Below are 15971 nucleotides of genomic sequence, written 5' to 3'. Positions count from 1 at the left end.
TTGCAAGCGTACTTCTTCTTCTTACTCTTCGTCGCCGTGTCTCTTCTTCCTTCTTCTGCTTCGTCTCTGTTATATTTTTGGACATTACTACTTGCCGGGAATCCGGATGCTGTGTGTCAGTGTATCAATCAATCAATCAATGTTTATTTATATAGCCCTAAATCACAAGTGTCTCAAAGGGCTGTACAAGCCACAACGACATCCTCTGTACAGAGCCCACATACGGGCAAGGAAAAACTCACCCCAGTGGGACGTCGGTGAATGACTATGAGAAACCTTGGAGAGGACCGCATATGTGGGTAACCCCCCCCCCTCTAGGGGAGACCGAAAGCAACGGATGTCGAGTGGGTCTGACATAACATTGTGAAAGTCCAGTCCACAGTGGATCCAACACATCAGCGGGGGTCCAGTCCACAGCGGGGCCAACAGGAAACCATCCCGAGCGGAGACGGGTCAGCAGCGCAGAGATGTCCCCAACCGATGCACAGGCTAGTGGTCCACCCGGGGTCCCGGCTCTGGACAGCCAGCACTTCATCCATGGCCACCGGACCTATGCAACTCCCCCTCGCAAGGGACAGGGGAGAAGAGGAGAGAAGAAAAGAAACGGCAGATCAACTGGTCTAAAAAAGGGGGGGTCTATTTAAAGGCTAGATTATACAAATGTATTAACGTGCCGGCTGGAATAAACACACGCTGAGAAATAGCTCCGTGCCTGCCTACTCTATGGGTTATAGATAAACCTATGGATAATGGAGACATATATAATAGTCTCCTTTTCAGGTGAGAGAGGACGCTAAAGGCAGTGCCTTTAAGGCACGCCCCCAATATTGTTGTCCGGGTGGAAATCGGGTGACATTCGGGAGAATGGTTGCCCCGGGAGATTTTCGGGAGGGGCACTGAAATTCGGGAGGGTTGGCAAGTATTATAGTTCTTGTCTCAAAATAGGTGTACTGTCACGACCTGTCACATCACGCCGTGACTTATTTTGAGTTTTTTGGCGTTTTCCTGTGTGTAGTGTTTTAGTTCTTGTCTTGCACTCCTTTTTTGGTATGTACGGATGTACTTTGTGGACGCTGTCTGCTCTACACGCTGTAAGTCTTTGCTGTCGTCCAGCATTCTGTTTTTGATTACTTTGCAGCCAGTTCAGTTTTAGCTTCGTTTTGCATAGCCTTCCCTAAACTTCAATGCCTTTTCTTAGCGGCACTGGCCTTTTGTTTATTTTTGGTCTAAGCGTTAGATACCTTAGAACGACACAGGAGGTCCTTCATACCGACAGCCATCAGACTGTATAATGCATATGTTCCTTCTTGACTGCACTTAAATGTAGAATTTTTGTATAATATATTTATATTATTCACATGTGAATAATGCTGTATAGTATTTATTGTCTATTGTGAGCGAACTGTGGTGCTAAATTTCCCCCAGGGATCAACAAAGTACTTTCTATTCTATTCTATTCTATTCTATTCTATTCTATTCTATTCTATTCTATTCTATTCTATTCTATTCTATTTACCTGCAAACCATCGTCGTCGTTCCCGACATTTACAAAGCAATTAGCTACTTTTGATTGATTGATTGATTAAAACTTTTCTTAGTAGATTGCACAGTACAGTACATATTCCGTACAATTGACCACTAAATGGTAACACCCGAATAAGTTGTTTAACTTGTTTAATGAATTCATGGTAAAATACCTACCCGATACCTGCTGCCACCTACTGATACGGAAGAGTATTACACGGTTACTCTGCCGAGCTCTAGACGGCACGGACACTCAACAACGGCACATTTGCGGATTATAATTACTGGTTTGCAAAAAACATTTTTAACCCAATAAAGTGAAATTACATAATCTCCCACGGCACTGTGCTAGATTGTAACTATATTTCCTTTATATTTAGGAGGGTATGGCGCTAAGCTGCTCAAGCTACGAAGGGACCCATTTTCTCTGATGGACAACGGCAGTGAATTTCCTGTGATCCTGGGTCGGGATGTGTCTGGTGTGGTTGTGGACTGTGGCGCTGCGGTTGCCCACTTTTCTCCAGGAGATGAGGTACGCATGGATTGTGTTTTGACTTTTGGATAGTTCATTTAAGTGCACAAACTTGTAGCATTTTTTTAATTTTCCTTAAAGGGGAACCACACCTTTTTATGCATTCTAACTCGTAAATAAATGGTAGCAAAAGTCAGCTAACATTGGAGGCAATAGGATGGGATGTACTTTATTTATCCCACTATGGGGAACGTATATGGTTGCAGTGCAGACATGAAAAGTACACAACAAATGAGATAAAAAACAAGAGGTAAACATCTAAGAATAAAAGATAATAAAAGAGCAAAGAGCTGATGCAACCAGCTGCAACTTCAGCGCCGCCTTTTCAACGTACAGCAACAAAAGCAAAACACAACATAAAACCAACAAGTTTTGCACGGCCAAAGACGGGAACAGACCCAACAAAGCAACCAAGAGACCCCACCCCAGGCCGCCCACTAGCTCCTGGCCAGTGTCCAGATTGCGCGGATGAGAGAGAATCCAACCAAGAAGACCGTTCGGCCAGCGCTCCGTGAAGCTCGTCATCCCGACGTTCAGCGCGAGCTCCGCAGATCTGTATCTTGGACTCCGGTGTGGCAGAGAACCGTATGGCCATGGGCAAAAGCCTATAAAGTGCTCTAAAAAACATCCACAAGCCTCCATCGATGTTCTCCATACTGCAAGTAAAAATGTAATGTAAAAAGAGGCACAATCAGAAGATCATGCAATATTGACTAATTTTGCTCATTTTAAGCATACAGCGGCGTATTCATATCACAGACTCATCACAACGTTGGCTTTTTCCTTTAACAACAACAACTATTACTAATCATGGCAGACTTCATGAGAGACAACTACTATTACGTTGGGACAAATGATGATCCAGGATCTTGTGTTTTGAGCCTGAATATACAGAGGATGACCTACACCACAGGTGTCAAACTCAAGGCCCGGGGGCCAGATGTGGCCCGCCACTTCATTTTATTTGGCCCTTGAAAGCCTGGAAATAATATGTATCAATAAAGTACTGTAACTTTTCTTACTAAATATATTCTTGCTTTCTATTTTGGGAGAAGAAAAAAAATGTACTCCATGTATTCGCAAATTATGTTAACTTAAATATTGTCTAATTATGCAAAAATCTATTATCAAACATTCAAACCATTTCTTCAATATAAATAAAAACTAATAATCATGATTTCAAAGCAAGTTATCCATAAAATTGTGCAATGTAAAAGCAGCAATAGATTTCATGGTAAAATTGTGAAATTTACTGTGGTTTTTACGGCATTTTTATCCAAACGAAAAAAACAGTACTTTTTTTTGTGTGCAATAAACTGTGGTGCCGTTTTGGCATTTACAGTAATACACCCAAAAATCTACAGTTGTTGATTTGCGGTAAAACAAACAAACAAGCAGCTCAGGAGCCAAAATTTTACTGTAAAATTGCAGGTTTTTTTATTTACAGCAAAAAAACAAATGTAAATTTTACAGTAAAATTCTGGCAACTGAGCTGCATTTTTTAAACCATTAAAACAGCACTACTGTTTTTCCATTTGAAGTAATATACACTATTTTTAAGTGAAATAATTGCAACTTACCATATTTCTTTACATTTAAATTTTAAATTTTTTTACTAAAAAATGCATTAAAAATTGTGTAATAGTATTCACTGTTAGAAACGGCCCTGTGGGGCCAAACATAACTGCGATGTGGCCCTCTGTGAAAACGACTTTGACACCTCTCACCTACCCGTTTTAGATGCTGAGTGATAAACAGATCCAGCGAGTGCTCAACAAGAAATACAAACTCTAAACATAATAAAACAATTACTTACTGTACAATGTCTGCTCTCAGTGGGATGCTGACTCAGGGGATGTTCACATCTTCCTGCTTAGATGAAGAATTAATCATAACACTCAGGAAGGTTTAAAAAAAAAAAAAAAAAAACGCCTGAAGAAAAAAGCTTTTTGTGTCTTTCTCCCCATCTGTGGGTCTAAGTCGAATGTCAAAGTTACACCGCCGCGTCAATCACAGTCCAACTTTTCAATGGTCATGGTTTAAATCGATTTCAAACATGCTATACAGATGGGCAAACATTTTACTCTAGTTTGATGAAATTTGGATGGATTTCTTTCAGGAGCAAAATGCAGCTTAAGACAGTTTTCTCAAGTTTGCGGCACAATACGCCACACTGTCGTGATGCCACAGCCTTTCATGCACTCTTTAGTGTGCTAGCCTACTGCCTGGTCGCCTTCTTTCCTTTTACACCGGCGAGGAATACGAGGTGGAAGAAATTTCGAGACAATGTGTGTGCGCTACACTGCAAAAAGTCAGTGTTCAAAAACAAGAAAAAAACAAGCAAAAATTAGGGGTATTTTATTTGAACTAAGCATAATTATCTGCCAATAAAACAAGAAAATTTGGCTTGTCAAGACTTTCCAAAACAAGTAAAATTAGCTAACCTAAATGAACCCAAAAATACCTAAAAATAAGTATATTCTCAGTAATAACAAGTGCACTTTTCTTGGTAGAAAAAAAAGAGACCTTTTTGCTCAATATTTGGAAAAATATTCTTAAATTAAAAATGCTAGTGCCATTATCTTGACATAATGATATGTGTTTGGCATCATGATTTTTTTTTCATGCTTGAAGTAAGAAATTATTACTTTAAAAAAGTAGCTTTATACTTGTGAGTGTTGATGACACAGCTTTGCATCAGTTGATATTCTAGTTTCTAGCATGTTTTACTCAATATAGGTCATCAAATCTCAGCAACAAGCTGTAATATCTTACTGAGATCATTTAGGCCCAAAACACTTAAAACAAGTAAAACACTAACATAAAATCTGCTTAGTGAGAAGAATTATCTTATCAGACAGAAAATAAGCAAATATCACCCTTATTTGAGATATTTAATCTTACTTAGATTTCAGTTTTTGCAGTGTAGGACGCTGTGATTGGAATATTACTTTTTTTTTGGCTCTATGGTGGCTTATTTTGCAGCCACATACAAAAAAAGCACAGAAACTGAGTCACCAATGTGTGTTGTACTATACAAAATTGTACCGGGACATGTTTTTTGGTGTACATTTTCATTGAAAACCGAGGTCTGTTCCAGGACCCAACTGTTATCAACCTTTTATTAACCACACAATGTCATTGTAAAGTGTTGTCTTAAAATGTTACATCAACAAAAAAACCTTGTGAATAAATAGGGTACACATAAATTGTGTCAGGTACATCACATTTCTTATTAACTCTCTGTCTCAAGAGTAAAAATAAGTATTGCAACTAGCCAGGTGGTGGCTAGCATGCAGTTAACGCAAGCATCAGCAAAATGCCATCATGTATCTTTAATAGAGACTTTCATATAAAATAGTTTTTATTTTGTACAATCCAAATGTTCCCATTGTGAGGAGTTAATGGTCCTTCTGATATTATGTCCTCATACAGAGGGTAATTCATTTATGAAGAATCCATGCAGAATGAATGTGATACAATTATGTTCAGTTGTAATCTTGTTACATCGCTGCAAAAATATCTCTATGCATGACTCATTATCTCCTAGGATCTGCTGATAAATGAGATTTAAAGGTGAAATGCTGTGTCCTAGGTCTGGGCTGCTGTGCCGCCATGGAAACAAGGCAGTCTGGCAGAATACGTCAATCTAACAGAATTTGAGGTGAGTTTCAGAATAGGGTTGGACCATATGGCCTTTTATTAATATATCAATATTTTTAGGCCATGTCACGATACACGATATATATTTGGATATTTTGCCTTAGCCTTGAATGAACACTTGATGCATATAATCACAGCAGTATGATGATTCTATGTGTCTACATTAAAACATTCTTCTTCATACTGCATTAATATATGCTCACTTTAAACTTTCATGCAGAGAGAGAAATCAGCACTAAGTTACCAAAACTGTATTTATTAAACAGTTATTAAGCAGTGGCACAAACATTCATGTCATTTCCAAAACAGAAAGTGCAAGATTGTCAGAGACATTTTAAAACAAGTGCACTTTTGTGCATGATGTCACTAAGATGACATATCAAAACAACACTAAATTAAAGTGCACTTTTTGTACAGAACCCCACTACAATAGTTTAAAGGCCTACTGAAATGATTTTTTAAAATTTAAACGGGGATAGCAGATCCATTCTATGTGTCATACTTGATCATTTCGCGATATTGCCATATTTTTGCTGAAAGGATTTAGTAGAGAACATCGACGATAAAGTTCGCAACTTTTGGTCGCTGATAAAAATAGCCTTGCCTGTACTGGAAGTAGCGTGACGTCGCAGGTTGAAGGGCTCCTCACATTTCCCCATTGTTTACACCAGCAGCGAGAGCGATTCGGACCGAGAAAGCGACGATTACCCCATTAGTTTGAGCGAGGATGAAAGATTAGTGGATGAGGAACGTGAGAGTGAAGGACTAGAGTGCAGTGCAGGACGTATCTTTTTTCGCTCTGACCGTAACTTAGGTAAAAGGGCTTATTGGATTCCACACTTTCTCCTTTTTTATTGTGGATCACGGATTTGTATTTTAAACCACCTCGGATACTATATCCACTTGAAAATGAGAGTCGAGAACGCGAAATGGACATTCACAGTGACTTTTATCTCCAAGACAATACATCGTCGTTAGCTACTGAGCTAACGTGATAGCATCATGCTTAAATGCAAATAGAAACAAAAGAAATAAGCCCCTGACTGTAAGGATAGACAGCAGATCAACAATACTACTATCAGGAGACACCAAACCAAACACTGGACCTGTAACTACACGGTTAATGCTGTGCCGCCTGTCGAAGCCTAGCAATGCTGTTGCTAACGACGCCATTGAAGCTAACTTAGCTACGGGACCTCGTCAGAGCTATGATAAAAACATTAGCGCTCCGCCTACGCCAGCCCTCATCTGCTCATCAACACCCGTGCTCACCTGCGTTCCAGCGATCGACGGCGCGACGAAGGACTTCACCCGATCATCGATGCGGTCGGCGGCTAGCGTCGGATAGCGCGTCTGCTATCCAGCTCAAAGTCCTCCTGGTTGTGTTGCTGCAGCCGGCCGCTAATACACCGATCCCACCTACAGTTTTCTTCTTTGCAGTCTTCATTGTTCATTAAACAAATTGCAAAAGATTCACCAACACAGATGTCCAGAATACTGTGGAATTTTGCGATGAAAACAGAGCTGTTTGTATTGAGATACAATGTGTCCGCATACTTCCGCTTCAACCATTGACGTCACGCGCAAACGTCATCATACATAGACGTTTTCAACCGGAAGTTCCCCGGGAAATTTAAAATTGCACTTTATAAGTTAACCCGGCCGTATTGGCATGTGTTGCAATGTTAAGATTTCATCATTGATATATAAACTATCAGACTGCGTGGTCGGTAGTAGTGGCTTTTAGTAGGCCTTTAAAACAAATAAAGTGCACTTTTGTGCATGATGTCACACAAGATATTTCAATAAGTGTCAAATAAAATGAGCTGCATAATAGGAAATCAAATGTGTATGTCCTTCGCTATGTGGTAGGTTCCTGCGGACGTTATCTCCTTCTGTTTTTGACTATTTTTTTCATACGGTGTTGATCTGGAAATGGTTGCTTCGGCATTTTGTTGGTGTGGTACCGGCCAGAGATGTTGACATGCAGAGTTTCAAGCCCTCTTCATTCTCTAGCGGGTGACTTTTCAAATGGTGCTACACATTAGCAGTGCTGCTACTTTTTGTAGCAACGCTTTTGCCGCATACTTGTAAAACATCTTCCCGCTTGAAACCAAACCACCGCCAGACGATGGACTTTTTCTTGGGAATTAATTCTTCCTTCATTTGTTACCACACCGCAAGCATCACAGCTAACTTTACCATGTCACTACGCGTATGACGTTGCACGCGCGACAGTATGTGACGTATGTAAGAAGGTGCGCTTGTTTTATGTCCCTGTGAGAAGCAGATACAAGAAAGAGTGAGAAAAGCCTGTAGTGTAATGCCCACAGCTAAAAGCAACTGCGTGAGAACGTATACTCGAATATCACGATATAGTCATTTTCTATATCGCACAGAGACAAACCCGCGATATATCGAGTATTCGATATATCGCCCAGCCCTATTTCAGAGCATGTATGGTTGTGATATAATATTAATAGATTAAAAATGTAATCGCGATGAATCACATTTGTCCACATTAACTCATAATTAAATGCAAAAAGCATTTTTCAAAATCTTTCTTTTGTACTGTATTAAAATGTATAAAACCAAAATGAGCCTGGGCAATTTTAGATTTATTTTTGCAAATGTATTTTTAATGAACTTTGTGCTTTTTTGACAGCACAATTTAAAATGGACACAATCACACACACACAGACACAATACATTTTCCACCTGCGTCCTAATCCAGTTCTTCAGTGTAACGTATCTACCGCCGCAGACATATTTTGTTTTATTTTGGGAACAGAAAAGCAAGCCCAAATAAGCAACCACATGTTGAAAAAACAAGCCCAAAAGCCGCAACCCAAGACTCACAAACTTTGCAGGCCTCAAAAAAAGTGGACTTGGCAACACTGATTCTGGCATCTCGGAACTCTGGTCGGTGATAACTGACAACAATTTGGACGGAAATAACTTTGGTCTTGTAGGAAGAGCGAACTGCCACAGCTTTAAAGCAACATTTCCCATTCAATATGCATTTTCATTTGTCCTATTTCTGCTTTTTATACAAAAAACAAAACCAGTGAAATTGGCACGTTGTGTAAATGGTAAATAAAAACAGAATACAATGATTTGCAAATCCTTTTCAACCTATATTCCATTGAATAGACTGCAAAGACAAGATACTTAACGTTCGAACAGGAAAACTTTATTGTTTGCAAATAGGATAGGTTAGGTCTTTATTGTCATTGCACAAGTACAACGAAACTTTGTTTTCAGCACAAACCCGTTCAAGATTAGACAAACAAACAGTGTACAGGGTTACAGAACAGGAACGCTGATGGTCGCTACAAGGCGCCCCGTAAAAGATGGGGAAAAAGGTAAAACGCTGGGGAAGGATGAGTAAAAAAATACAATCTAGACTGGGCTGCTAAGGGGGCCCAGTCTGGAGTGGGAAAAAAACTCCATAGCAAAGCACATATACATATTACAACATACATCTCGAGATATCTAGCAACAGATATTTACAAATATTAGCTCATTTGGAATTTCATGCCTGCAACATGTTTCAAAAAAATCTGGCACAAGTGGCAAAAAAGACTGAGAAACATGAGGAATGCTCATCAAACACTTATTTGGAACATCCCGCAGGTGAACAGGCTAATTGGGAACAAGTTGGTTGGGTGTAAAAGCAGCTTCCATGAAATGCTCACAAACAAAGATGTGGCGAGAGTCGCCACTATGTGAACAAATGCGTGAGCAAATTGTTCCAACAGTTTAAGAACAACATTTCTCAACCAGCTATTGCAAGGAATTTAGGAATTTCACCATCTACGGTCCGTAATATCATCAAAAGGTTCAGAGAATCTGGAGAGATCACTGCACGTAAGCGATATTACGGACCTTCGATCCCTCAGGCGGTACTGCATCAAAAAGCGACATCCGTGTGTAAAGGATATCACCACATAGGCTCGGGAACACTTCAGAAAACCACTGTCAGTAACTACAGTTCGTTGTTACATCTGTAAGTGCAAGTTAAAACTCTACTATGCAAAGCGAAAGCCATTTATCAACAACACCCAGAAAAGCCGCCGGCTTACCCAGGTGGAATTCTTTCCCATGGGAAAGAATTCTACCTGAAAAGCTTCCAAAATTGGTCTCCTCAGTTCCCAAACGTTTACTGAGTGTTGTTTAAAGGAAAGGCCATGTAACACAGTGGTAAAAATGCCCTTGTGCCAAGTTTTTTGCTGCCATTAAATTCCAAGTTAATGATTTTTTGCAAAAAAAATTACGTTTTTCAGTTCGAACATTAAATATCTTGTCTTTCCAGTGTATTCAATTTAATATAAGTTGAAAAGGATTTGCAAATCATTGTATTCTGTTTTTACTTACCATTTACACAACGTGCCAACTTCACTGGTTTTGGGTTTTATATTTGTTCCTGTGACTCAACATCAGCTGCAGCGCTGATGGACTGAGGGTCACACAGGGCGATGAAAAAATAGCGCCATTAAAGTCAACTTTCTCTAACTTTGTTTTTGCATGGGTGTTATCCTCCAGGTTTCCCATAAACCCAAATGCGTGAGTCACGAGGAGGCAGCGTCCATCCCTTATGTCGCCGGCACTGTTTTGTCTGCACTTGTCAACGCAGGTGGTCTTTGCAGAGAAAGCTCCTCAAATAAAAGGCAAGCATCCACCTGAACGTGGACACTCAGCACCTTCCCTCAGCATTCACACACAGAACACTGTAAGAACACGACAGCGTAAGTCCATACAGTTTCTTGAAATGAAAACACCTTGGACATGATTTATTTTTTCCACTTATTTCTGTTAGTGGCATCACTTCCGTGAGTCAGACTCATTTTAATGTGCGGGTTTCTTCTCCTAGAGTTTTGATCGCTGGAGGATCAGGAGGTGTCGGAACGTTTGCTATTCAGGTAAGCCGCTAGCTCTTAAACTCTGCTTGGTGTGTTTTTGTGTTTATATCAGTGTTTTTCTCTCATTTTCTGTCAGTTGGCAAAGGCCCGGGGTGCTCATGTTACGGTCACTTGCTCTCACAATGCAGAAGGCCTCGTTAGAGGGCTGGGGGCCGACGAGGTGGTGGACTACGCCGCAGAAGATGCGGCAGACCGACTAGAAATGATGGAGAGGTACGTGCGATTCAAAAAGCACACAGACTGAGTCACCGACACGTGGGGTTTTTGTCCGAGCACTGGATTTCGCGGAAGGATACGTGTGCAAACGGATTTTCAATGTAGGATTTTTGTCATATAAAGTGGGGTGTACAAAAACTGAAGTACCACTGTATTATAGTGTTCTTAACAGTGCTGTACGATGCGACAAATGTACCGTATTTTTCGGAGTATAAGTCGCTCCGGAGTATAAGTTGCACCGGCCGAAAATGCATAATAAAGAAGGAAAAAAACATATATTAGTCGCACTTGAGTATGAATCGCATTTTTGGGGGAAATGTATTTGATAAAAGCCAACACCAAGAATAGACATTTGAAAGGCAATTTAAAATAAATAAAGAATAGTGAACAACAGGCTGAATAAGTGTACGTTATATGAGGCATAAATAACCAACTGAGAACGTGCCTGGTATGTTAACGTAACATATTATGGTAAGAGTCATTCAAATAACTATAACATATAGAACATGCTATACGTTTACCAAACAATCTGTCACTCCTAATCGCTAAATCCCATGAAATCTTATACGTCTAGTCTCTTACGTGAATGAGCTAAATAATATTATTTGATATTTTACGCCAATGTGTTAATAATTTCACACATAAGTCGCTCCTGAGTATAAGTCGCACCCCCGGCCAAACTATGAAAAAAACTGCGACTTATAGTCCGAAAAATACGGTACTTGCAAATGCGGCAAACAATAGACTTTGGTCTTTGTTAGGATAGGTCTTTATTGTCATTGCAACAAGTACAACAAACCCAAGATTAGATAAACAAACAGTGTACAGGGTTACAGAACAGGAACGCTGATGGGTCGCCACGAGGGTCCCCGTTAAAGGTGGGAAAAAGGTAAAACGCTGGGGAAAATACAATCTAGACTAGGCTCCTAAGGGGGCCTAGTCTGGAGTGGGAAAAAACCTCCATGCCATGCACACATAAACATGTTACATTTAATCACGACAACTCGCAACAGAGGGTGGGGGAGTTGGTACCCTGGAGGTCGACTGCTGCTATGAAGCGCTGCCAGCCGTTCATCACCCCGAAGGGGAATCAAGCGGTGGTGAAGGCGTGGGGTGGGGGAGGGGGTGTGTGTATATGCCCATTGTCTTGGGTGTGTTGATGTGGTGTTCATGTCCATAGGCCTGGGGCCGTTCTGCATGCAAGCAAAAGTTTGACTCCAGGTGTCGTTGAGAAGGGAGGGAGGTCAAAAGCGTCCATCATTGAGGTGTCCTCTGGGATGTTTTCAGAACAGCCTGCTCCTGTTGTTGGAGCGTCAAGGCCATTCGGGGAGTCAAATCGTAGATTAGGATTTTTGTTTTTCCGCGAGCAGACATTACAATGGCTTGTCTGTTATATTGGTCCGTGCTGGCCCTCAGCGACTTAAAAAATATATAAAAAATAAATACCTGATGCAAATGTGCAAAAAAAGATTTCAACCCTTTTATCACATTTTGCTCCTAAAATAAATCCATCCAAATTTGATAAAGTTGGAGTAAAATTTTCGCCCATCCGTATAGCATGTTTGAAATAAAGTTAAACCTTAACCAATTGATTGATTACACAAGATCAGAGCTCATACACTTAGCCTCTTAAGGCCCAAGATGTTTGTTTACATGCTTTTTTTATTTCTCTTTGCTATTTGGGCTTATTGGACCCTAATTAGAATAAAAACTAAGAATCATCTTTTGATATGATGTACTTAGTCCATAAGTAACAAACGTGTACTTCATGTTTAGTGACATTGTAATTCTTACTTTTACACTTTTTTTTTCCAAATTCCATTGTATGTTATACTCTTCTGACACCAAAAGATTGCAGTATAAGTGTCCACATAAGGGCCATAAGACCCCAATTCAGTAGTGCACACAATTTTGGAAATAAGAGCTAAAAGGTGCTGTCCACGCATGTGGCCAACTAAGCCTTTAGAGGTTTTAATGTTCAACAAGGATGAAACTAGATCTTAGTTGAAGAAACTGGTCAGTAAAAGACGACGAGGGTCGGCGGGACTGTTGAACAACAAATCAACAATAGACAAACTTGCCGTCCAAACAATACCCTGTTTGTTGACAAGAACATACAGCCATGGAAACACATTCGATCTAATTATTAAGCAAGAGGTAACACACACCAGTGAATAATTCAAAAGAGCTCCCGTCAGAGTCGACAAATTGGCCTGCTAAGCTAAAAACAGCTCAAAGTCAGACTATTGAGCGGACTAGATGATGTCACGTCACTAGGCAACTGGCACCACCTTTTAAAAGGCACATGCACACTGAAACTTAGCTTAACTGCATTATGTATTTGAAGTTTATTATATAAGTAACACACTCATTAATTGCTCTAGTAATTACATTTAATAAAGAGTAATTCCGTCAGTAAATCAATTTATTTGTTGGTAAAGTAACAAGTAACCAATATTAATGGCATTTTAAAAGTCATTTTCAGAACACAGCATAATGAAGCAGTTGGCAGGTTGGTGAACCTGGCTGACATCTTTATATCTTTAATAATGTTTAAATACCTATAAAAACACAATTGTTAAAGGTCAATGATGTTTAGTTGCTGCTGACGTTTAAACATGTCCTCTTAAACCAGGGCACTTTATTTCACATTTTGTTATTTTGTGTTTTTGTCAGAATTCAGCAGAGCTTAATGTTTTTTTTAAAGATGATTGGAGATTATGTTTGACTTTCCTTATATTATTTTTAAGGCATTTTCTTTTTTATTATGTCAAAACACCTCTTAAGTTGGGATCTTAGTATACAAAACCTACTTTTCTTACTTGTTACTTGTATTTGTGTATTTGGGATCACCATCAGTTCCGAAAATGTCAAAAAAAACTAGGTGTTTGTTCAAAAATTATTTGAACAAAAAGTGTCTGCAATATTTTTTTAGGTTTTTTAGTACATCTGATGAGTTTAATCAGAGCACTGCAAAAACTGAAATCTAAGTAAGATTAAATATCTCAAATAAGGGTGATATTTGCTTATTTTCTGTCTGATAAGATAATTCTTCTCACTAAGCAGATTTTATGTTAGTGTTTTACTTGTTTTAAGTGTTTTGGTCCTAAATGATCTCAGTAAGATATTACAGCTTGTTGCTGAGATTTGATGACCTATATTGAGTAAAACATGCTTGAAACTAGAATATCAACTGTTGCAAAGCTGTGTCATCAACACTCACAAGTATAAAACTACATTTTTAAAGTAATAATTTCTTATTTCAAACATGTAAAAAAAAAAATCATGACTTTGACACAATTGTGTCTCATATTAAAACAGATGGCAGCCAAATTGACTTTGCTGTTTTATTTTCAATGAAACCATAGAAAATATGTGCTCATATAGTAGTGCATATTCACAATACATACAAGTTATTAGTGAGAATATACTTATTTTAAGGTATTTTTGGGTTCATTGAGGTTAGCTAATTTTACTTGTTTTGGAAAGTCTTGACAAGCCAAATTTTCTTGTTCTATTGGCAGATAATTTTGCGTAGTTCAAATAAAATACTCCTATTTTTTTAATTTTTTTTTCTTGTTTTTGAACACTGACTTTTTGCAGTAAGCAAAGACATAAAGAAAAACTGTGATTTAAAAATATTTAGATACAACATTTATTATTTCCTGATTGAATTAAGTAGATGTGTTTATTCCACCAGTGGGTACCAATAGACAAAGACGTTCAGCGCGTGCCTGCGAGACTGCATTCGGGGCAGGATTCAGTGTAGGGATGATGTTTGATAAGAAATTATCGAGTTCGAGCCTATTATTGAATCCTCTTATCGAACCGATTCCTTATCGATTCTCTTATCGAGTCCAGATAGGTTGTTGTATATGGAAAAAAACACACAATATTTGGTTTAACAAAAGCTCACTTTTATTATATAAGAAAAAAATGAAATCTAATAAATAAATAAATATTGACTGTTACCCCCCTGAAAAAATAAAATAAAATAAATAAATGTTGACTGTTGTTACCCAAAGTATATTAAGTGGGATTTTTCAGAAAAACAAATATATACAGTAACACAAAAACAACCTGTCTCTGTGATCACTATATAATAAATAAATAAATAATAATATAGTGTTAAATAAAATTAGTCCCTTGGGCACAAAACTGAAAATAATACAGCTCTCCAAAAAGTGCACTTCTGCTGCTATTTGACATAACTGTTTGTTATGATGCTTTGACATTTTTGCACTTTATTTCTTTATTGAAAAAAAATTCTATAAAGAGAAAAGTTGTTTGCAAATGTGGTTACAATGCTAAAAAATGAAAAGTTAAAGCTAAAAAAAGAAATACACTTTATTGAGTTAACTATTTCTTTATAGGGGGAAAGATGTGATGTTATGAGCTAGGGAATATAACAACTACACTACCCAGCATGCAACGGGAGTGACGAGCATGCGCGGTAGCCCCAAAAAGTGTTGTTGCATGTCATCACCCGGCAGCTAAGAATGAGGTTATGAGCACGCTGTGAAAGTAAACGTCAAGAACTCAGCCAACACGCCTCGTCTGCATTATTTATAATTAGACAGACAACACATAGACAGTGTGATTTTGTTTTGTTTACAAGGAAAGAAAAACAAAAGTTAAAAAAGGGAGATATGTTGTATATATATGTATGTGCTGCGGTTGCTTTAAGAACGTTGCGAAAGCTGCCGTAAAGGAGGTGCGTTGCTAGCCTGGTTGCTATGTTTCCGGTTGGTCGTAAAAGTGTTCGTCATGTGTTTTTACCCTGCTCAAATCTCTCAGTAAAGTTATTCATTGGATTATACCTTTTGTTTTGAACTTTATTACACCTTGGAGCGCTTTTTCCGGTCCATTGTTTTTCCCGCTTTCCCTATCTGCGCCTAATGACTGAGCTACGTGACGTCATTTCTTGTGATGTCTCAAGGGGCATTTCTGGTCGGGACGGGATTCGTTCCCAGGGATTCGAATAAAGAACCAACTCTTTTTCTTTACTATAGTGGTCTCGATAACGGGTACCGGTTCTCAAAAAGGGATTCGAGTCCGAGGACTCGGTTCTTTTCTTATCGAACAACCGGGAAAATCGGTTTCGAGTATCATCC

The 15971-nt window shown here is 38.9% G+C and overlaps 1 protein-coding gene across 1 annotated transcript in view; it reads left to right on the top strand.

Moving 5' to 3' along the window:
* Positions 1-15971, top strand: part of LOC133640471 (reticulon-4-interacting protein 1 homolog, mitochondrial-like) — a 39219-nt gene that overhangs the window by 4123 nt on the left and 19125 nt on the right. The window contains exons 2-6 of the mRNA XM_062033915.1: positions 1905-2056; positions 5652-5720; positions 10265-10389; positions 10593-10641; positions 10718-10854. Of these exons, the coding sequence (XP_061889899.1) occupies positions 1905-2056; positions 5652-5720; positions 10265-10389; positions 10593-10641; positions 10718-10854 (532 nt within the window). The remainder of the gene's footprint in view (positions 1-1904; positions 2057-5651; positions 5721-10264; positions 10390-10592; positions 10642-10717; positions 10855-15971) is intronic.

The sequence above is a fragment of the Entelurus aequoreus genome, linkage group LG23 (genome assembly GCF_033978785.1).
Source record: "Entelurus aequoreus isolate RoL-2023_Sb linkage group LG23, RoL_Eaeq_v1.1, whole genome shotgun sequence".
NCBI lineage: Eukaryota > Metazoa > Chordata > Actinopteri > Syngnathiformes > Syngnathidae > Entelurus > Entelurus aequoreus.
The sequence above is the reverse complement of the archived record's forward strand: the minus strand, read 5'-3'. Positions and strand labels throughout refer to the sequence as shown.